Here is a 24,422-nt window from a genome sequence, read left to right as displayed (position 1 = left end):
GTTATAAATAGGATACTTAAAAGCAACATCTTGAAAAAATGGGATACTTTTCCAGTGCAGCACATCATGAACCCAAAGGGCTTGTGACCAAGAGATGTTAAGGTCAGAAACTTAACATGGTTGAAAACAATCATCTGTATAAACATTGATAACATGTAGGACAGTAGCCCAGAATCTTTGCAAATTCATAGGCTGCAAGTTTAAGCGAGCACATGTGCTATGGACATATCACTAATTATTTTCCCTGCCATTTTGTACCAAGCGATGGTGGTTCCTGGTGGCCCTCAGTCATGGCAGAAGATTGCATGGGCACTGATTCCTGTGATTCATGGTCCAGGAATCATGGCTTTTATTTGGCTATATGCGTAGCCATTTAAAATAAAAAAAAATGCAGTTATCTGTTGGAAGGTCTGAGAGGTGCTTGCACATGCTGGGCCGTCCTGAATACTGCTTGTACAGTCAAAATATTGATTTCAGTTCTCTACTGAAATAAAAGCATGCTGGCTTCTGCAGGTATGTAAGAGGTTGATGTAGTTCAGCCTTTCAGCTTTTGGCTTCTGTTTAGAGAATGAAATACCCACTTCCAGCTGGATCTGGGAAAATCTTTGCCCTGATTGTGGTCTGAGACTTTCTGCCACCGATGGACTCTACAGAAAGGCACCTTTTAACCCTCCCATCACCAAACCCCTCACAGGCTTTATGAGGTTGGATGAAATGAAAATTTACAACTCCCATGCCTGAGGACATCAACTGTATTCTAACAGCCTGAGATTTCAATATGAGGGAAGCACATGATATGAATTCATAGGCATTAACATACACACAACGATTAAAACAAAGGAGTTCCACTGGAAATGGGACTGATTTAATCTTTTTTTGCTAGATCTCTGCCCCAAGGGTGAATTTTTATGTGCATTCTCTGGTATTTAGTCAAGGCAGTCACACTGCGGCCTTGCCTTTACAGGCAGGAATCAATACGGTCTCTCTCCTCTCCCTGGCCACCTATTTAAATTTGTAGGGACTTAATATCTTTGAGCCTTATCTGGCTCTGTTGTATTTGATTGAAATTGGCCAGTGGATTCATAAGTTACTGAGGGAATGATGGGTGGACAGGGAGACAGATGCATATGTTCACACAAACATCCACACAAATAAAGGATCATGCATCTCTTTGCAAGACTTGTCTGAGAAAATCCTCCTCTGATGCAAGACTTTTAACTAGTGTCCTCAAATCTATATCATCTTTCTGTGAGCACTCAGGAATTGCTAACCTGGGAGAGTAAAAAGTGTGTTGCAAAGATGGGCTGCTTAACTTACTTGGGTATGGCAAGTTGAGCACTCCAGCTGTTCATTGTCTAGGCTGTCAATTGCTCTTGTTGAAGTATCTGGTAAAGAGTGAGGTATTAAAATTTGCAATCATTTTGATTAGATTTAGAGTAAATGTCTACAGCCTGCCTAGATATTTAGGGAACTGCACAGACATACAAGAACAATCCTTTTCCCATCGTTAATCCCATGTACAAAATTCAGAAACAAACCTCATTCCTGCCATACAGTACACCACATTTCAAAATGATTTTGTACTATGGACACAAAAATGAAAATGATCTAATGGATGTGACCAAAGATGTCACTGCTTATCAGCTGAAGCCATTATCAGCAGGGTGTGCACTCTTAACCTGCCCCAGTTGTGGACTAAAAGGCATCAGCATGAAACACCCTGGAGCCTGTAGCTGGAGTAAAGCAAGTTCAAACACATAATGCTGCTGTGCCTCAAGCCTTAAGCTGCTGCAGCTGAATCCTCCTGGTCAGGTGCTCCTAACTCATGCTAACTCCGAGGATTTTAGAGTGCTTAGAAATGTCAGCCTTTGAGTGGAAAAATGTTTTCAATCTTTGCAGCACAACTGGTGCTCTGCTATGATATTTGCTCTACTCGGCACAATTAGTCGTTGAAGAGGTTTATTATTTATTCATGACCCTTTGTCTTGCATCCAATATGTGAATAGAACCTGGAACGTGTTGAATTACGTATTCCAGAGGCTACTGGTATTCCAGCAGTTCTGCTGCCATGTCTCATGTGGGGTTTTGCCTCAGCATGGACAGTTATAGATTATTTTCTGGTTGAACTGATGTTTTTGGGCTGTACTTTTTTTGAAGGTAGGTGTGCGCTTGTGTAAAAACACCCAATGGGTCATGCCACAAGGTCGCCTTTTCAGTTCAGGGCTTGAAGGAAGCAACTGCTCCTTCAGAATTAAATTTCCAGCTAATTATCCAAACCAGAATGCCCTAACAATATCCCTGTAACGTGCATTCCTCAGTACTTTCAATACCGCACGACTAACAAAATAAACACGGAGCTGCCTTTGCGCTTTGCCTCATACCGTGAGCCCTCAGCTGCGAGTCCGGCTGCCCGGCGCCTGGGGCAGCGTCTGAGGGGAGAATGGCCGCGCTGCCGGGGGGCTGGGAACGCGCCCGCCCCGCTCCCAGCCAGCGGGCTGCGCGGGCACGGCACGCCGGGCTGGCAGAGGACGAGGGCCGGGGGAGATACCGCCATCCTCCCCCGCCTCAGCCGCCCGGCTACCCCGGCGGCGGCGGAGAGCAGGCGGCGCTCCGAGAGCTGCGGTGCTGGGCCCGGCGCGGCGGGAAGGAGCCCGGCCCGAGCTCCAGCGGAGGAGATCGGGCCGCAGACCCCTCGCCGCCACGGCAGCCCCCGCCGGCCTGGCTCCTCCGCCCAGGCGCCCGCTAGCCTCCCTCCCCCGTTTCTTCTTTCTCCGGCTTCTCGCGGCCGGGCGGTAGCAGCCCCGTGCCCGCCGGGCCCGTCCCTCCCCGGGGCGGTGCGGTCCCGCCCCGGCGCGGCGGCTGCCCCGCCTCCCCGGCCGCGGCGGCTGTCACGGGGCGAGCGGGCCGCGCCGGGCTCCTGCGGGGCGGGGGTGGTGCTGCGCGGGGCCCCGCGGCTTCCCCCTCGGCCTGGCCGTGGCCGTCCGGCGGCATCCGGGCTCCGCCACCATGCTCAGGCGGATTCTGCAGCGGGTAAGACAGCGAGACCCGCCCCGGCGGCGGCGAGGGCGCCGTGTCGTGCCTTGCCTTGCCGTGCGTGGCGGGGAGGTGCCGCTTCCTGGTGCCGACTGGGCTCGGGGCCGAGCTCCCCGCGGCGGGGCCGGAGCCATGGGCCCGGCCTCGCCCGTCTTGCGGCGCCGGGGAGGGGGTAGGCCCGCGGAGGCCGTGAGCTTGTCCGCCGCCGCCCCCTCGCCCGCCGCGGGGGACGGCCCGAGCCCCGACGGGGCGGGACGGGACAGGACAGGCCCGTGGTCCTGTGCCGGGTCTCGGCTGGGGGTGGTGGCATCCCCCGGGCTGGGCGGGGGTGCCGGTGGCGAGCGGGCCCCCGCGGCCGGGCGAGGGGCCTGGCGGTGGGGCGAGGGGCGGCCCTGCCCCGGCGTGGCTCTTTCTCGTAGCGCCGTCTCCGCCCGCCGCCCTCGCTCGTCGCGGCGGGTGCGGGCCGCCCGCATTTAGGGCGGGTTCAAGGGAAGCCCAGCCTGGGCAGAGCCGCTGCGGGGGCCTGGCGTTATGTCCTTGGGGGCCGGCTAGCAAACAGGCTCCTAACGCCGAAAGCCGGCCCGGCAGCCACCGGCCAGCTGTCTCCTTTATTTTAGCAACCGGCTTTTCCGGCAGCTCTGCCTGGTTTGAAAAGCCGAGTTGTGACACTCGTTTAGGAAACCCTCCTCGCCTTCCGAAATCCTCGCGTAGCTCCGCGGCGGTGCTGCCGCCTTGCAGTTCGCCTGTGGCTCCGGTGGAAGCTCTCGCGGAGGTGTCGGCGTGGCTCGGGGCGTCCTTCGTCGCTGGCGCTCGGCTGGAGGAAGCACAGAAAAGGGTTGAGTCACGCCGGCGGTGGGAAGGCAGCGCTCCAGATCCCGCACCGCAAGAGAGCGGTGCCGGTGTCGTGCAGAAGGTGCTCACTGATAGAGGGGAAACCAGCTGCTCTCCGTGTTGTATCTGGTGTTTCTTTCAAAGCGCGCTGTCTGCGTAACACCTCTGGGAAAGGGCGTTTTATTGGAAATGCTGGCATGCTTTCCTTATCTGCCATGCAAGGAAGCGTTGCTACGAGAATGAGAGTTAACAGAGGGGAAGCAAGCACATCGGTATGCATACCGCCAACTTTTTCAGCATAAAGCGTGCCTCAGGTTGTTTTTCGGTCATAGACCCTGAGCAGGTGAAGATCGCTCTTGGTCTGTTTGGAGTTTTGTGTTTACAGGGAAGAACTTCCTTCCTGAAGGTTGATGGGAAGCCCTGCTAACAAGCAGGGAAACTTAGGGCAGACCTAATTAAATATTGGCAGCATTTAGCTGGGTGTTTATTGATTCTGAGAAATAACAGGCCATCAAAGAAAGCTTCTATGATAGAGGAAAAAGCTTGATACAGTGCCAAGAAATTTGCACCTAAGTATAAGTTCAGCTAAACGCTTCCTATAAAAATCTAAAGTCAGTGCAGAAGTTTTTGTGTGTTAGAAACAGCCATCTTCTCTGAAAAATTTAAACAACTAACTATTCCCCAGTGGCTCCTGAAAATTACAGGATTACAGCAGAGCTAGTTGCCAACAAAGGTGAAACAGACTTCTTCCTGCCCAAAAAATCAATAGAGAAATGCCAAGATTTTTAAAGGTGCTAATCTTTTAATTGGTGCAAATAACTATGCTTTTAAAAACCCACCTCTTATTAAAAGGGCTTTATGCCTTTTATAAAAGTAGTGATTACATGCCCAACCTCACACATACCTTTTTGACTTACAATCTGTGGTTGGCAAAGTATGAAAAAGACTTATGATGTACTTTGGTGTTAAAAGTGAGCCTTAGCTTGCTGTCAAATTTGTTCATAAACAGCATAAGTATTAAAATCTTTCACGTCTCTGGGGCAATAATCTGAAGACCAAGGAACCTCCTCTTGATCCTTTTCTTGTGCATCATTAATGTAGCTGGCAAAAAAACCCATGCCTTCCAGTTACAGAGACGTAGTTTCTTGTGTTATGTATTGGGTTTATTATTTGATTATAGGTGATGCCATCCTTTCTAGCCGGATGGCTGGTCACTACTGGTGATATAACTAGAGTTATGAAAGTATGTTTAAAAAAAAAGGAATTCCTTATTACATTCCTTTTTCTTGTAACTCAGCTGGCCATCAAGCTGCAAAGGAGGAAGATAAAAGCTACAAAGATACCATTTATAGTTTTAGTCACTTATTTGAAATTCTGATTCCTGAAGTTTTAAAACAGAACATACTTCTTCTGTTCCCTAGTCACCTTTTTATTTCTTCCACATTTGTAATTTCTGTTTTTAAAAGGATCTTCACGGTGACTTTGGCATATTTTCAAAATAGAAAATACTATATACTCATTACTACTGAACATTGCTCATTTAGTTTTCGAAGTTAGTATCTCCATGCTGTCTTCAAATAGGTCCTTGTTTTAGGTCCTTTCCCTACAAGTTATTTCTAAATTTTATGTGTGTTTTCAATGTGACACCTCAGGGATCCATCTGTTCTGTATGTTTGCACTGTAAAACCCCCTTTCATTCATTCTTGCCACTTTTCAGTTTCACGCGTTCTTTGTCGTGCTGATCTAGAAAAAGGTAATCTTTCCCAAACGACATCTACGTGGAATGTCCGAGACACAACTTTCCTGCCCAGATACTTTGATTTTTGTCAGCATATTCTTTAGAGAGCTGTCTTTTCTTTATTGTGTTCAACTCCGAAGGCCCTTTGTGGCTGTTGTGTCCCCTCCCCATTGTTTATCTACTAGTGGGACAGTGGCTGTTGCCTCCAGTCTTTTGAAGCAGAGCTCACTTCTTACATTTGCAACATACCAAAGCTTGGAAAAAAAAAAACCTAAACAAACACTTTTTGTAAGGAGGAAGCATTTATTTTCAGCTGGTGGAAAACTGATTACGTGGACCTTCTTCTGAGCCTTCTTCCCATCGCTCAGGTTTTGCAGTTAAGGACTCATCTGTTGGGCCAGTGTGACTACTGTTTACATTAGTTTTTGTCATAATTCCTTGTGTTTAATTGCCTGTCTACAAATGTTAGCGATTGTTCTGTGTTTGGGTGGTTAAGATCCTGTTGTTCTGTTTCTAACAATGCTTGAGTTCTTGGTCTTGAGATCTTGGGGTCTAGGTAGAGAACAGGGCTTTGCAGGCATTTCTGTAGCTCGGGTAGTACAGTCTTTTCTCTTCACCTTTTCTCTTACTCCAAGCTCAGGAGCAGAGTTATTTACTTGTCTGGGATGCATTGCATCTCATGCCTTACCTATAATTTTCTTTTTTATGTTCATAATTGCAGGGCTTGCTAGATAGCGTAGTTACTCGGATGGATGCTGTACTGTGGGTGTGCTCGTGCTCTCCCTGTCGGAGGGAGTGCCTGTGCCTCTTCCTGGGCACAACGTCTGCTTGCGTGGAACCAATGGCGCAATGGGAAAGAAAGGTTTTATGCCCTATGGAGTCAGGAGTCATTTCATTTTATGGAGTCATAAAATAGTGTCACACTCCTTTAGAAGTAAACAATATTTCTGTTCTGTGTTGCACTGTACTCTGCATCTAGTGCTGAGAGTTGTTTGATAACAGGGGCTTTGGCCTTCTTACCTTTTCATTCTTACATCTTGTTTGTTGCTTCAGGGCCTTAATATGTTTGGTCAACAGTAGTCTTCTGTAGAATTTAAATCTGTACTGGAAAAACCGTATAAATACATATTTGTTCTGACTTTCTCAAGGCTTAACATATTTTTTCAAAGGTTTAATTTATTCTGAATTTAAAACTGCTGAAAAGAGTATCATAACTGAATGGAGCGTAGCTATAGACAGATAAATGACATGGTAGCGATCCATATTTATACTCCATTTTAATGCATTAGCTCAACTCATTCATTATGTAATTTTCTATTCCTTTTCAGAAAACAAGCTGTAATCATTATCGTCCTTTTTGTTGTTAATGATGTTTCTTTATATTAGCTTGCAGTTTTGAGAAAACACAGAGAACAACGTTATGAAGTTTAGCATATTACTTCTATAACGCTAGTGCTGCTAGTAGAAACATATGCTTCTCTGCAAAGTAAACAAATGTAACACTGACAACTAGGAAAGAAATACGCTGGGTGAGAGACTAATTTTCCATCAGTCTTTCAACTCCAGGTATGCCTGTAAGGGTCAAATGTCAATTTTGTAAAAATACATATACAGAAACCTGTGTGAAAATTTACTTTTCCTATGGGATTCATAAGTCATTCTTTTGCTCCCCTGTGTAGTCCAACTGAAAATGAAGAGCATCATTCTGAGTCTTTCCTCAGTTCACAAAGTCCAAGTTGTTCAATGTGTTATGATTTTTTTTTTTTTTTTTTTTTTTTCAAATGGAATGTGATATCACAGTGGTCTGGGAGCCTAGCTTAAGCATTTGTGTGAACTTATTTGATCATGCAATAATCAATAAAAAAAAATATTCCCAATCCTCCATCCTTTATCTGGCTGGTGAAGGATGTTTAAATTGTATTACAACCTTGAAAGAGAAGTTAATTGCATTTATGGTCTCAGTTTCTGTAACATCCTTCCAAATATGTATTAAATTTTTCTTGCTAGTCTGTATTACTTTGCAAATGGATACTATGGGGTGTTTCTCCTGATCTTGCAAGGTACTTAATAACCTCTTCCTTCCCACCCTTCTCTGTGCATGCCACTCACCAGAACATGCCACCTATTTGTACTAAGCTTTCTAAATCTAGCTTGGCATTATGCTTTCTCTCTTAAGAGAGCACATTGTTTTTTGAAAGGTTAAAAGGATTTTACCAGGTACTGTTTAATAATTTCTGTCTTGTATATTGCACGTAATAAGACATGCCATGCGGTGCCTTTTAGTGTGATTATAGCATGTCTGAAGTGTTTCATAAAGCAAATACTTTAATCAACCCCATAGTAATAACACTGTACTTTTAATATAAGAGCTTTCTTCCTGGAGGTGGTAATAATCTCCAACTTGTAGTGCTAGAACTAGCAGAGCTTAATATGCAAATCTCATTGCGAAATGCAGTCAACTCTAGGGTGGAATATGATGGGCGATTAACAATGCGCAGTAGCGTTGTATAAGAAGTTACAATATAAGGTGAAGAAAATATTGTGTTAATTGTCAGAGAAGATTCTTGGGTTTGGGACGAAAGGATTCGTTAGGTACGCTGAAAGCATATGCTCAGGTATTGCAAAAGTGGAGGTATATGCTGCCTGTCTAAAGAGACGGTTGGACCATCTCTTATTGCCATTGCTTAGGCTATCAAGTTTCGTTCTCTGTTCTCCCTCTCTTCTCTCCCCTCTCTCTCCTTTCTGTCCAAGACTATGTGAAGACACATTCTTCAGTTTTTGGAACTGAAGAGTGGACCAAAAGGCTTCCATTTCTTGTAAAGCATTAGTAAAGAAGTGCATACCCATTAATGCTGACACTATCCATTTCAAAACATCTTGTTTCTACTTGTGGATGTAGATGCTGGGACAGACAGGGGTCCAACATCTCAGGCTTTCTAGAACAGAGCAGCCGCCATAGCTAACTGCCATACAAAAACCTTTTTATCGTGTTCAGATTCTAAAGCCTTTTAAAAAATTCCTCTCAATAAGAAACCGATTCTTATACTGTGAAAGTTCAGCTTCTTTATGGAAGAAAGCTTTGACACCTGACCTTTTCATCTTCCCTTATGTGGACATATGTGTATATACATTCTTCTTTGAATTCTTTGTTCTCACACAAAATGGAATCATAAGTGAGCTTTACCTCTGAGTTGCATGATTGTGGTTTATGGATTGCATGGAAAGGAACTATATAAACCAAAGAAAACTGTTTATAACATTAGATGCGTGTTCTAACTTATCTGTCTTACTGAGAAACTTGGCTACACCTTACCAGTTGTTATAGATATTATTCCTCTCACTGTCAATGCACACAATCCACGTCTTCATTAATGGAGTGACTGAACTGGTGTTTCAGAGCTCTCCGCAGGACATGTGTTTCTGCAGGGCAGCGCTACAGAGATCACAGAACCTTTTGGGTGGGAAGGGAGCTCAGGAGCTCTCTAGTCTAAGCTCCTGCTGCGAGCAGGACCAGCTCGGAGGTCAGGAGCAGGATGCTCAGGCCTGGCCTCAAGCTGAAGGAGCTTTTCCTATGTCAGTTTTTGTGTCTTGTCCCCTCACTGTGTGCTACTGGGAGCAGCCTGGCTTCCTCTTTTTGATGACCTCCTCATAGGTGGTGGTGGGGCTGCTGTTAGGCTCTCCCAAAGCTGTCTCTGCTTCAGGCTGAGCCAGCCATGTTCCCTTAGCCTCTCCCCAAAGGGCAGGTGCTCCAGCCCCAGCTGTCTTGGTGGCCTTTTGCTGAATTCACTCTGGTTTATCAGTGTCCTCCCTGGACTGGGAGAGCCAAAACTGGATGCAGTATCTCGATGTGGTCCAACGGGTGCTGGCCAGTGGGGGATGATCACTTCCCTTGGTCAGTTGGCTGGGCTCTTGTTAGTACAACCCAGGGTGCTGGTGGCCTTCTCTGCTGCCGGGGCACGCTGCTGACTCCTGTTCAGCCTGCTATCTGACACGAGCCCCGGGTCCTTTTCAGCAGAGGGGCCTGTGTTGCTGCCAGGGGTTTTCCTTCCCAAGCACAGGACTCCACATTTGTCCCCGTTGAATTGTGTGAGGTTCATGTTGGCCCTTTCCTCCTGCCCATCTAGGTCCCTCTAATTGGCAGCCCTGCCCTTGAGTGTGTCAACTCGTCCTCCCAGTTTGATGTCATATGAAAACTTGATGAGCATGCACCTGTGGTCCATGCTGGGATGTGTCTTGTTTACTGTCTATACCAGTGACCTGGAGAAGTACTAATGCCTTTACTTTGATGTGCTTTGCATGTGCATCATATTCTTTGCTTACACCCTTTTTTGCCTCTCCTATTATTGACTTGGAGAGCTTGTGTCACCTTGCCTATTGCTTTTGTATGCTGTACTAGAAAGAAACTATATAGTGTTCTTATTTTCTTTAGAAACGTAAAACAGCTAAAATAAATAAAAAAGACACAGGAGTAGGCAAATCAGTGTGTGTTGATCACTTAACTGATGACCCCAGAGAAGGCTGGAATGAGGAGAGGAGGAGAGTTGGTCCTCTCCTTCACTTACTGTCGCCAGCCCTGATAGCTTGCTCCTTCGCTCCTCCTCAGTTCCCTTTGGCAGTCTTCAGAGCCTTTCTAAAATTGAACTGTATGTCACTGGGAATTAAGTCCTTAATCAGTAAACTTGACCTTTTCATTACATTTATTTTATTAGTAATAAAAACTGTATTCTTTATGAAAGTTGGAAATAGAACATTCCTTACAAAACAAAGCAGGAAAATATACTGAATTTTCAAAGTATGGAAAATCACAGACTCAATCAGGTTGGAAGAGACCTCTGGGATCATGGAGTCCAACCACTGCCCTGACACCACCATGTCAACTAGACCATGGCACTAAGTGCCATGTCCAGTCTTTTCTTAAGCACATCCAGAGATGGTGACTCTACCATCTCCCTGGGCAGCCTGTTCCAATGTCTATTGACCCTTTCTGGGAAGAAATGCTTCCTAATGTCCAACCTGAACCTCCCCTGGCGAAGCTTGAGGCTGTGTCCTCTTGTCCTATCGCTAGTTGCCTGGGAGAAGAGGCTGACTCCCACTCCACTACAACCTCCCTTCAGGTAGTTGTGGACTGCAATAAGGTCACCTCTGAGCCTCCTCTTCTCCAGGCTAAACAACCTCAGCTCCCTCAGCTGTTCCTCGCAGGTCATACCCTCCAGACCCTTCACCAGCTTGGTCGCCCTCCTCTGGACTCGCTCCAACACCTCAACATTTTTCTTGAAGTGCCTGTAACTATTCCCCTGGCGATCCCCCTTCTCCCACTCTCTCCAGGTGGATGACACCACCCTGCTGTCCTCGCACTTGGCCACGTTGCTCAGTTTATTCCAGCTCCTCTGAAATACGTATACAAATCACATGTGCAAATACTGCATCTCGGGACCAAGACGGCAAAGGAAGGGACGTGCTCCTGAGAGCAGGAGGAGCAGCAGTGCTAGAGCAGCATGGGAGGAGCTTGGAAATGAAGTGAGCAGGGGCTGAGCAGAGGGTGAGGGTTCCCAGCAGGCCCTGACCTGTGCCAGCAGGCTCCATCATCACTGAGGTCACGCATCGCTTAAATAGGGAACATGATCGAAAGCCTACATGCTGCAGATATCTTATAAAAGGTTATATAGCTGATTTGTCTGAAAAAAAAGAGGACATATTTGGGTGAAAAAATTCTAAAAGAAATAAAATTTTGGAGACGCCAAGATCTAGAAACTAAAACTATTTATCTACTTCTGTCCCTCTCTCTGTAGATTATATATAAATATATAGATAAATAAAATCTATAAATATATAGATTTCAATCTATATATTTAAAATTCTGTGTGTTTAATCTCCCTATATTGAATTAGAAAATCCTTCATAATAATACAACTATTTCCAGATGAGCTAAAATTCAGCAGTAGCATTACTTCATCCCATTTGTGATTGTTGTCGTGGAACTGGATAATGAACTTTTATTCTGTATTGAAATTAGGATTGCATATCCATATTAAGATGACTTCTTTACTGATGTTTGCTTTGAGAATGCTAACTCTTCTGCCATTGGTCAAGCAGTGGAGTTGTAGAGATAAGTATGAGAAATCAAATTTAAGTCAAAGTTAGATTTAAATAAGGATTATAAGCTGCGATCCATCCATCCAGATTTTGAATCATCTAGTATTTCAAATTTATTTGCTTATTTTCTCTAAATCTATAGTTTCAAATCAACGCTGTTGTTTTGATTTTCAGCATATTCGTAGGAGTTTATTTTTATAGGTTGTCTTACTGATTAACATATTTTAACTTTACCACAGGCTTGATTTTTATTTTTTTTTTTCCCAAATCAAGGCAGTGTACCTGCTTTCGTCCCTTATTGTATCAGCAGTGTTCTCACTCTTTAGTTTTCTGTCCTTCAAATATTTAAAGGCTTGTTCAGATTGTAGACAAATTATCAAGAAAGTAGTATGATGCTAGTTTACTACTTCTGGAACTGTTTAGATTGTAATTTCTCGTGTTTTTCTATTGGATATAGAGACCTAATTTAACATCAGAGTGAGAGATATGAGGGCAGAGTTTAGCCTAATTCTTTGTTTTGTGTTGAGCATTCATGAGAGGAAGTGGTTTAAAATCCGTGCCTTTGCTTCTGGTGTCTGCTTGTTCTTTGATGCATGGAGAGCCTTGGATAAAAGCTTTTGTTGAAGTGTTGCGCTGAAAATTATATAATTGCTTGTCAGCTTGTTCACTTCATTACTCTTGTGGAGGGAAAATACTTCTGTATTCCAGCAAGTAGGAGAGAGGCCTTTGCATAGGATACGTACCATGCTTTATTAAATACAGTCTGTAGACACTCATTTTTCTCTTCCCCCTCTATTTCAGACTCCCGGTAGAGGTGGGTCTCAGAGCTCGGATTCAGATTCATCTGCCACACCGGGAAATGCCGTGGACGTGAACAACGAAGGCTCCTCCGAGGTACTGTGCACCGTACATGGTACTGTAGTCTTAAACCTTGGGTGCTGTTTCTCTGATCCATGAAGCTGTTGGGAGTAACTTTTGATGCCCTACCTAAATAATAGCTGTACTAACTAAATTCTCAGCAGTATCATCTTCTAAGAATTGGTTGTTATTTAAATAAAAAAAGGAAGGCTAGGCCATATTTGTATTAATTAGCTTATCTATCTAAATGGTCACAAGCAGTCCTTCCTGTAATCCTAGAGATGAATTATTAAAATTAAAAGCAATGAGATGTAAGCTTAAGACTCCTCGTTAATAAATCTTTTATGAGAGTTCCGAAAAACGAGGCTTAGCATTTTATCACACTTGTACTCCCTTTTCACCTTGCTTCTGCTAAGCTATAATGTGTACTGGAAACCTCCTCTTTCTTGTGAAATATCAAATGTGTTGGTTTTTGTTTGGTGGTATAAATCTACCACTTGTAAATCTTATCCATTTTTTTTATGTGCTGTGTACCATACTTAACCAGCAGAATAAGTTGTTATGCTTGCTTCAATTCCATATTACAATGTCTTTGGATTTACAGTGTTGTCAAATATTAACTCTGAAAAATGCAAACTGACTTCACTGGCTGTTGAAGCTAGTTTGTGTTAATGTAGCCTGATTACCTAGCTTGAAAATGTTTCAAGCTCAGCATACAAATGCAGTGCAAGGTTAATTACTCCTATTACAGCATTAAAGGGAGCAAAGTGCCCTTTCTTACACTGAATAAAGTGTATGATGATTCACATACTCCTATGTCTGCTATGGTAAGAGATAAGAGAAACTTTCACTGTGCTGTTTAAAATACTAATTGCCTTCCATCTGTGCATGTGCTTATTTCTTGAAGCCTTTTTACAGTCAGTATAATCAGACATTCCTTAATATTTTGCTGCATGCTACACTTTATGCATTTGTGAGTCCATATCTGTTTTGCATGCATATTTACACTGTCCCGAAGCAAATAAATATTCTTAAATTGCAGACTAAAATCTCATTACTTTTGCAGTTAGTTAAGGCATAAAAATGTGCAATGAGATAATTGCTTCTTTCCTAAGTTTGGCTAAAATTGCACAATTCTGTTAACATGACTGCAATATCACTGACCGTACAGCTGGTGGGCGTCACAAGGTACCTCAATACTAAGGTAGTAGCATTTTCTTGACATAGGACAAGCTTTCAAAGTGGTGGTGTGCCTGCACTATTGCACCATTGGCTTTTCTTGCTACTGAGTCGAAACTGGGTCAGACCAAAGGCTGCCTTGTCACTTTTGGTTGATACCGTATAACACGAAAAAGTATCTTTTAGTTGTCAATAATTCCACCATCTGTTGCATTAGTTACAAGTGGGGTGTTCTCCTTAGCATATACTTTCAAAATCTGAAACTGAGCTCCGAAGCTGGTGATGGGTTCTTACTCTGAGATTCATGCATTACAGCACGCAACTTGAGCCTTTCTGTTGGTCTTCGTTTTCCTGTGCAGCTGGCCTGAAGTGTTGTCTGTCTGAGAACTTCTCTCCAGGAGCACCATAACCAGACTTTGTGGAATGTTTGCTGTCCATTTTATCATTATGTTCCCACCTGGTTCTCCAGTATTACATAAAGTCAGAAATCCGGTTGACTTATTTTCACTCCAGTTTCGTGGCTAGATTTTCTAATTTGTATTGCTGCAAGATTCAAATGGAGAATATTTATTAAATCTGTGCAGATTCTCATGTTGCCTATCTCTTCAAGCCTGCTTGAAATCAATCCTGATTTTTGAGAATTGTAGTATGAATCAAAAGGAGTGGGGAAGTCTGAATTGAAACTGTTCCTTGCTAAAGGAGAGGTGAAAATCTGTTTTAGTCCTGTCTGTGGCCACGCCAGCACTGCAGATCACACATAGACCTGTAGTCAAGTCTAGATACATCTTTTATTCACTGTGAAATCTGCCCAAGGAGGAAGTGTTTGAGCCTATCCTACCGTTTTAGCTTAGCTCCCAGTGCAACTCTGTCTGCAGTACAGCGTTGCTAAATACTCTGTGCTTGCAGTGAGTCCGTCAGTGTGCTTACGCTTTTTTTAGTGTGATGTGGCTGTGTTAGCTAGACAGATTTGGCACAGACATCCTTTTTGGAAGGGGCCTTAACCTTTCCATGCCTGCACGGAGGGTTGTGTTCAGTCCGCCCTGCCTGCCTGTAGTGCTCCGCCAAGGCGCCGGCATCCTCCAGCCAGCAGAGTGGACAGGGGCCCACAGCGCTTTACTCTCCACCCTTCTTTTTCTAGGTGTTTAAGCACATAGCGTGTGTCTTGAAGATGTAAAGCTGTTCTTCTGAGACTGATTTAACTTTTGGCTTGGGTAAATCTCTGGTGAGCATGCTGAGGTTTTTTTTTTTTTAAATTCTACCAAGGAAAGTGCATATTTTTCTCTAAGTGAGCATGCCAGCCAGGCACAGGTGTGGCTGTGCTGGGCCTAGGCCTCTCCTACTGCCACAAACTTGCTTATTAATTTACAGGGGTATTTCTGCAATCTCACTGCACCACTTTTGTCTCTGAAACATCTGAACACCCTTATGGGAAACTGCGTGATGGATCTGACATGATGCCTTGTAAAGGTCCATTCACAATTTGTCATGCAGCTTATTCCTTTGTGTCATGCGAAGGGGGTACCAAGAGTGTCTGTAAAACACATAGTAGTATGCAGCATGGTGCTAGCTTTTAAAGTGTGTTTTGGATTTGTTTGCTTTCATGTTCCTGATAACTGTTCCTTCTTGCCTTCTTCATGGTATTGATATGTGGTTTGCAAAAACTGTCTTTCCAAAAGGAAAACAGACTTTGCTTCTGGTGATTGTAGAGATCTTTCAGCATAAGAATTTGAACAGCGTTTGATTCCAAATCTGCTTTTTTGTCTTTATTAGTTTCTTAAAAACAAATATACATTTCACAGGGCTTCACCTGTCCACTATGTATGAAAGTGTGCGTAACTCCCACTGATCTGTCTGAACATTACCAGAATGAGCACGCTGGGACAGAAGGAAGACAGGAGCTTCGTGACCTCCCAGCTGTTACTGTGGGTCTTGTTTATTTTGTTTCAATAGCTCTGGTAATGGGCTGCTTTAAATGAACATGCATCTTTTCTTGTGGCTTGGGTGTCAGCTTTTTAAATTGTTTGGTTTGATTCCTGGCTTAAACATAATTTGATCTCTTACGCATGATTCCAAAGTATACATTCACCAGGAGAATTAATCTATGTCTAGCTTTCTGTTTTGCAGTCATCTCTCACATGAAACATTTGCGATATTGGGAGACTTGCAGTCACCAATATATTCTTTTTGAACAGCTTTTGCTTGATTTTCCTGTAAATAAGACTATTACATTATTTGATTTACTTCACATCAGACTCAGTATAGTGATAAATGCAGTATCGAATCTGGTACATCCTTTGTGAAAAGAAATGTTTCAAGCTCTTATTAGCTAACTATTTTTAAAGCAGATTTCTGGTGGGAGATAGATACATTGGGTAAAAGATGGAGCAGAGGACAGGAATATAGTAGAAGCTTCTGTTCTTGAACATGTTTAAGAGCCTTACGTACTACAGCAACATTATAAATATAATTATAAACCCAATTTTTTTTATATAGAATTTTATTGGAATTTTTTTATGCCCCCAACAAAATGCGAAGGCTGTTTCAGTTAACAGACATTATAAACAGTAGTGCATTTCTAAATTCTTTCAATTGTGGAAGAATTAAATTAAATTAATCAATTAAAACAAAGTGTGCAGTTTTATACTCCTCAATTGGAAGAATTTAGATTCTGTAATGTAACAGCCTCCAGCTGCACAAGGCTATCTGAATTTTTTCTTCTATGAACCTTCAGCGCGTAGATTTGACTAAATGGGTTTGTATGGAGGTGAAGTTTTGCATTCTTTCTGACGATGTTACTTTTGTTGAGCTTTGGAATCAAAGTGTTTATTCTAGGCTGTGTGAGCAATGTAATTTTATTGTGTTTGTTGCTGTATGCATTTGCTAAGTGGTGCCTTTTTCTTTCCCTACACTCAATCTGTATTTACACTTTATTTTTGAAGGGAAGGCTTCAAATTATGGGATGTTATTCCCAAAGATGATGAAAGCCATCAATGCACTGATTATCCTAGAGTTACTTGAGATTTCTTTTCAAGGGTGAAGCGTCAGCTGTTAAAGTGAGCAGGATCTGTGGTAAAACGGGCCCATGCTGGGGGACCGTCCTCAGAGACAGGACAACTGGGGACTGGCTTTTGATTAATTCCTCACCACCTCCTGTTGAAGCAGAGAGTGTAGGGTAGTACACTGTAGTGCTCAGTTCGTGGTCAAGTCAGCTTTTTATTTTCTTTATTACCTGGTCACAATGCAAGTGCCTTACTTGAATAAGTTGTGACTTATCAGTGACAGGCTGTGACATTCCTGATGCGATGGTATCAGTAGATTGTGGGATGTGAGCCATCAGAAGTGGTTTGGTGAAGTGTCACTCTTTCATTTAAGTTGGGTTGTGTTTAACATAGTTTCGTGGAGTTGACTGTGGGTTCCTGTTCACTTTGAGTTTTTGTGTTTCCACCATCAGTTACTTGTCAGTACTTTTTGCTTGTCAATAGCTGATTACAACTTTTTGACTTGATAAAACTTGTGTATCGTGTAGCACATAAAATGCAAATTCAGTTCTTTCTAGCTGTTGCTGTTTCCTGTTGCTAAAGCTGTGTTTCCTGGTACAGTGATGGAGTAAATATCTGGAAGAGGTGAGAAACAAAGAATGCAAACGTATATGGTTTATTTTTTCCCCAGTTTGATCTTTTGCATCAGCATGCATAGAAGCACTGAAAAGGTGGGAAAATCTGTTAATCGCTATCATTAATCACAGAATCACAGAATCACAGAATGTTAGGGATTGGAAGGGACCTCGAAAGATCATCTAGTCCAATCCCCCTGCCGGGGCAGGATTGCCTAGACCATATCACACAGGAACGCGTCCAGGCGGGTTTTGAATGTCTCCAGAGAAGGAGACTCCACAACCTCTCTGGGCAGCCTGTTCCAGTGTTCAGTCACCCTTACAGTAAAGAAGTTTTTCCTCAAATTTAAGTGGAACCTCCTGTGCTCCAGCTTGCACCCATTGCCCCTTGTCCTGTCAAGGGATGTCACTGAGAAGAACCTGGCTCCATCCTCTTGACACTTGCCCTTTACATATTTATAAACATTAATGAGGTCACCCCTCAGTCTCCTCTTCTCTAAGCTAAAGAGACCCAGCTCCCTCAGCCTCTCCCCATAAGGGAGATGTTCCACTCCCTTAATCATCTTCGTGGCTCTGCGCTGGACTCTCTCCAGCAGTTCCCTGTCCTTCTTGAACTGAGGGGCCCAGAACTAGACACAATACTCCAGATGCGGCCTCACCAGGGCAGAGTAGAGGGGGAGGAGAACCTCTCTTGACCTGCTGACCACACCCCTTCTAATACACCCCAGGATGCCATTGGCCTTCTTGGCCACAAGGGCACACTGCTGGCTCATGGTCATCCTGTTGTCCACTAGGACGCCCAGGTCCCTTTCCCCTACGCTGGTCTCCAACAGCTCTGTCCCCAACTTGTACTGGTACATGGGGTTGTTCTTGCCCAGATGCAGGACTCTACACTTGCCCTTGTTATATTTCATTAAATTTCTCCCTGCCCAACTCTCCAGCCTGTCCAGGTCTCTCTGAATGGCTGCGCAGCCTTCCGGCACCTCAGCCACTCCTCCCAGTTTTGTGTCAGTACTAGTATGTAAAGTTTAAAATACTTGACTACTGAGAAGCTGGTGGTTTGCATTCGCAACAATCACATTGTGATCCTGAAACAGCGACACATCCGGGCTGTCACCCTTCGTTTCATCTTTGCCATTCCTGGGACATCATTATAAGAGTAATGTAATGTTACCAATGTCATCTTACGTAGCAAGACATATGAAACGTTGCTCAGTTTGGCTTACTTAAACTGGTGTTTGGCTTTCTATTGCTTGTGGATACTCCTGTGAAAAGTTCAAATACATTTTGTTGAAAACAATGCTGAAGAAGCTCCTGAGTTTAGTTTTTTTGCCCAGTGCGTTCTCTTCGAACATGGAGATAGGACATGTTGCAAGGCCAGTGTTTGGTCACACTTTGTGAGATCTGAAAAATTGTCACTTGGTTGACAAAAGCATTAGTATCTTGCTTTTAATTTTGCCTGCGGCTTTCTTCACTAACCTTTCTTCCACTGATATTCCCTGCTGATGAAAATTTTAGTAAGTCAGGTCATTTGCCCTGCTGTTCTCCTTGCCCTTCCCTCCTCTCTGTCCTCTGTGCAGTGAGAATTGATCTTGTTCTTCCGTCACAGGCATCCATGCCTGCAGTTTCTGAAGGTGTCTGATGTCCTGTTGTGGGAAAGGATCCTTGCCGCTCGCCTGCAGCCTTCATTATGGTTTTCCTCTTAAACAGCTCTCTGTGCAGCCCTCATTTTTCAAACTAGGGATTGCACCATATGATAACTGGTGAAAATGACAGTGAAATACTTTCCCCTGCCCCCCAAGCACCGATGAAGCCTTAAAAGACAAAGGCTTATTAAGCTGCAGGAACAATCACCAAAATGTTGGCAAGTGTCTCTGTCCATATATAGCCAACTCAGCCAAACAAATGCCGTATGGAAGTCACACACATCACCACGTTCCCAAACACGGACATTGTTCCCCAACTTTCATGTATACAGTGGTGTCACTGACAAAAGCTGTGTGGCTTCTTCTGTTTTGTTTTCTTTTTCCTAAAGGAATGATATATTTCTAAACCGTGTCCAGCATTTCCTGGCTGTCTGTGTTGGACGTTCAGGACAGTTTCTCCTGTGACATCAAAAAAACCCACTGTATGGTACTCCTGCAATGTTTAAAATATAGCGGCTGTTAATATCTATTGTCTTATCTACAACTAGGGTAAATCTAAGGCAATTTTTAAACAGTTCTTTTGGGTAGTCTTCATAACTTTTCAGATGTTTAGTAAATATGTATTTCTTGGCTAATACAAGCAAGATATGACCCTGATGTTTTCTGAATAGGCTTTTCATAGCAAGATTGCCTAGAGTGTAAATTGGCATAGGAGTTGTGGAAAAATGTGGGTTTTTTTGTCTTTCTTTGAAAAGACCTCATTCTTTATGGTGCTTTTTTTCCTACTTGTCTCTTATTGTAGATGCAATTCATTGCATCTTCTGTTTTATTTGATGCCCTTGGAATGTTGCAGACTGGTTTTGCACAGAACATCATGTCAATGCTTTAATGCTGATGTTTTATTCTCTTTGGCTGCTCTTTCAATTGCTTCTCAAATTTGGTTGTGGCGGCTGTTTTCACCTCAGTGGTACTTGCCTGCTTTGCATAGGAACAAAAATCATTGGTTGAGCTACATTAGTACATTAATTTGCTGCAACATCTGAACAATACTAAGAGAATGAAGAATTAGAGTACTGTTTTGATTTGGCTTGGCCATGTGATATGACTTTTCTTTAAGAAATAGAGAATCCACTGGATGAGCATTTCTAATTCGTGTCAAAATTGTAGTCTTGTAGATTGTGACAGAATTGTAGTCTTACTCATCAATAGTAATAAAAACAGAAGAGAACTGAACTAGTAATTATGTTGGTTCTATTCTTCTCAGGAAGAATCCATCTTCTTTTCTGATAAGTCATTGAGTCTGCAGTCTGGTATAAAATAAACTGTAGTGAGACACCTTTTTTCTTTTTGTCCAGAAGGTTAAATACTTACTTCTAAAATTGAAATGGAATGGACTGAAGGTCTTAATTATATAAAACATGACCTTTTAACCTACTTTTCTAATGATTAAATAGAGATGTTATCTGAGGAAGGCACTGTCATCTTACTGTTTATGTAAACACAGAGCAAAAGGCTTTTTCTGGTGGAAGGCATGGAAAAAATGTCAACTGCATTTTCCTTTTAACAATATATAAAGGGAGTGACCTAATTTATTTTTTTAACTTAAAATATCTCATTTTTTTTTTGTCAGTATGTAAGACTTCTGAAATAAATTATGAAATGTAGTTTTGCCGTTGCTGTCTAGGCAGACAGTTTAATCTGCCTCTGAGAACTTCCTGAGGATTCTGTTAATTACTTTGATATATATTTTGGAAATAAAGCCTAGAAACTACTTGATACATCTTTCAGCTCTGAAACATCAGTATGTTTCTGTCCTCTGACCCTAAGTATATACAGTTCCTGATCTTCTGTCCTGTAAAATGTTTCAGCCTTTAAATCACTATGTAACTGGAGAATATCTGAGTTTTATCATAGACTTACTATTTAAATGCTGGTGAAGATGTGTATTGTGTAACAGGGGAGGTTGTGGAGGTTCATCTGCAGTGGAAAAATGTGAAGGATGAATTTAGAATTTTTCCAAATATTCTTGACACACAAAAACTAAAATCAACTCCGGAAAAGTGTTTTTGCCTCTGAGCGCATGAACATGCCATACAGCTCTTGAACTTACTTTCAGTTTTTGAACACTTTGGACTTTATTCACAGCATACAGCTTATTGTACCAATACAGTTGTGAAAGAGTTGTTAATGTAAATCTGGATTCTGAGATACGGGCAAACATAGGTCATGGCTGGAAGGTGTTACAGCTCTGGGCTTAAATCATAGCTATTGCTTTTTTGTTCATGCAGCTCGCTGGAAACAGGGTGTAGACTTGAGTGCTGGCCCAGTATTTCTGGAAGGTCAAAGATGAATCCCAGAAATTCAAATTTATTTGAACTTAAAGCCTGGTCATGTGAATGCCAAGCATGTTAAAGTGCATACTGGATTGGGCTAGGCTGTCCTATAGCATGTATATGGTAGAATAGCCACTAATCTTTTCCGTATGGTAGAAGTATCAATTATACTGAAATTCTGTGGGGTATGGTTTTTGTGGTGTGTGGTGGTGCGTTTTTTTTCCAAGAAGAGTGTTTGTGGAATAAAATTGACTTCTCAGTGGAAAACAGCAAAGTTCCTTGGTTCTTTAAGCTTGACTCATGACATAATTGCTGGGATGAAAATTTAAGATTTTGCAGAAGCTCTGTTTGTATTAGCAAATAGAACTCTGCACACGCTATTTGTGCTATATGGCTCTCTACCGCATAACAGCTGTAGATCAGCAGCAATCACAGCAGCCTAAATGGGACCGCTTGTTCAGTTCTATGCAATATTAAAACGGGATTAGAGAATAGACTAGGCAGTCATCAGATATTTCAAGAAAATGCTAAGGAAGTTGGATAGCTATGGCCGTGACTTTCAAACTTAAATAGGGTACCTTTTTTCTTGGACTCCAACTAGATGAGCAAATCTGAATTCCATCCTGTAAAAAGTGTTTTGCCCGTGGGACTGTCCTTCAAGAAGTGTCATCTTCTTTCTGCCAGATAACTCCAGATTTAATTTGTGAAAAAGGAGCTTTGAATAAAGTAAGCTGTTCTTTCACTCATTAATTACTTAAGACAAGATTTCATATTAGCTCTACAAAGACCATTTCATTAAAGCTCTGGGGAAAAAAGAGCAGTTGGCAGATGAAGACTGATTTAATACATGTATATGTAGGTGTCAGAAGCTCTCATTATCAATGATGGAGCCCAGGGTGCTGTTATGCTGACCCTACATATGGCATACCTATTTGTTAGGTCAACTGACTAGTTTCTTCCTCCGTTAACTCTGTTGAATAGCTCTCCATTGGTAGTGAGTGGGAAGTAGACACCTACTTGTAGATGTTTGATTATTTTTTAAATCTCAGGCGGGAGCCTTCAGCCTGTTGAGGTAATAGCTTTGAAAATCTTCAATTTTCTTTGCTAGTGACTAAGGAAAATACTGCTTTTCAAAATGTCTTGTCAGACTACACAGCTTCGTTAGAACAGGTTTGTGCAGAATGGTGAGGAAAAAAACATTACAATAAGACAATATTCTGAGAAGGCTGAAGTTTTCAGAAATATATTTTTATATCACTACCCTACTCCCCCCAGTCCTACAGAGTAATACAAGGAGAAGCCAGACAAACAGAATCTATTCAGTCCTATACATCAATTTTTCTGTTACATAAACTATTTCTGAATCAGTTTTAAAATAGTCTGAGGATTAGGAGGGCTCTATGGTAGCCTGCAGTCAGTCTGGTTGTGTGCTGTGTGCCTGTGGGTCTGTGCCCCTGCTCTCTCTGGGCAGTGTGTTTCGATGTGGGAGGCCAAAGTTCTTCCAACAGTTAATAGCCCTGTAAATTATATTGGTACAATAAAAATAAATATGGTAGTTCTTGCGGTGAGAATTTCCCTTCCAGTGTTGCTTTAGCATCCTGGCGTACTTCCCAACGAATACTGTATTAATGATTTGTACGAATATTAACGTTACCCAAAAGGAATCATTTACCTTGTATGCCTTTTAGGAGAGAGAGCACTGAGAAGCTTAACTTTTATCAGGCCTGAAAGTAAAGCTTAACTATTAGAGGGGAAAAATAGCTACGAATGTTCTACTACAGACTTATGAATAAGTCTGTCTTGAGAAAGGCAAGTAAAGAAGCCTCTGGTGCTTCCACAGAGTCCAAGATTTTTGGTGAAATTTGGCATTATAACTCAAGCTAAGGCAAGACACTTTCCTACAAAACTTCTATGTAGCAATTTCTATTCTGTACCAAGTGAAACCGGTGTGTTTTGGGGTCTTTGCACTGGGGAAGGCCATGTCCTACTGTGAACAGCGTGGTGCTGTGGAGGTGCTGGATGCTAGGCATGACTCACAGGCATCCACCTGGAAGAGAAATATATGTCCCTTGGGATCAGAAAATTGGGATTTGAAGTTCAGCATCTCTCTTGTTCTCAATTGGCATGCCTTGGCCGCAGGCCAGGGGCCATTTTGAGCTGTAATTGTGTGCTGTCTCCTGGTGGTTTGTTTGTGCCTGTATGTGGGGTTTTTGGTTTGGACTCCTTTTCTGTTTTACTGTTTTTGCTCTGTCTTGCTTCAGCAATTCTGTGGTGATATTAAGAACTCTTTCCTGATAAAAACTTGTGCATGTGATGGTTGTGGTTTTATTTTTGTTGTCCATTAACTGACAGGCATCTGCAAAAAGCTTTGGATTCAATAAATTGTCATTTCCTGGTGAAAGTTTCTCTATTTATAAAAACAAAACCCAAACTAATCATCATTTACCTTCTTTTAGGCTCTTTTCTCCCTGTGTAAAGTGAAAGATAAAGCCCAATTAGAAACATCAGTTAGGGAGTTACAACTTACAGTGCAGCGCTGCAGGGACTCTAAGTGATATCTTTGCTTTTATTAAATGAAGGATATGAAATGCCTTTCACTTCTCCATGGATGTGTTTTATGCAAAGTAATTCCTAAATGCATTTTAAAATGAAACCTACCAAGTGTCTCTTGGCAAATACAGCCTTTTGAAAGGTATAACTTTTAAGGTGCGTGTTTTATATGGTAGCTTCCTTCTTCAAATACAAGAAGGTTGCTCTCATACTTGCTTCTTCTGTAAAGGAGTCTGTTAGTTAAGGGAGCCAAGTGCAGGCTTACTGGAAAGGACACCGCAGCTCCCCAAGTTGTGGTGACCAGTTCTACATCTCATGGTTGTAACTGCGCAATCTCTTCTTTATGCGGGGCAGGCATGGTCCTGATACAGGAATATCTTGCACTTGATATAAATTCCTGCAAACTAATAAAAATGCTTACAAGATTTAAGCATCCCAGACCATCAGGTTTCTTCCCCTCTTCCTTTGCACACATTTGTCTTTAGGTTAGTAAAATACAGTTTTGCATATGTTTCTCAAATTCATCTCAAGATGATGCCAAGAGAGAG

At 42.6% G+C, this 24,422-nt stretch overlaps 1 protein-coding gene across 1 annotated transcript in view; it reads left to right on the top strand.

Annotated features, from left to right (window-relative positions):
• The first annotated feature begins 2,908 nt into the window (after positions 1–2,908).
• The window catches only part of EEA1 (early endosome antigen 1), a 73,237-nt gene continuing 51,723 nt past the window's right edge, over positions 2,909–24,422 (top strand). The window contains 2 exon segments of the mRNA XM_068401356.1: positions 2,909–3,030; positions 12,497–12,589. Coding sequence (XP_068257457.1) covers positions 3,007–3,030; positions 12,497–12,589 — 117 coding nt within the window. The 5' untranslated portion in view covers positions 2,909–3,006.

Source organism: Nyctibius grandis, chromosome 5 (assembly GCF_013368605.1).
Source record: "Nyctibius grandis isolate bNycGra1 chromosome 5, bNycGra1.pri, whole genome shotgun sequence".
NCBI lineage: Eukaryota > Metazoa > Chordata > Aves > Nyctibiiformes > Nyctibiidae > Nyctibius > Nyctibius grandis.
The sequence above is the reverse complement of the archived record's forward strand: the minus strand, read 5'-3'. Positions and strand labels throughout refer to the sequence as shown.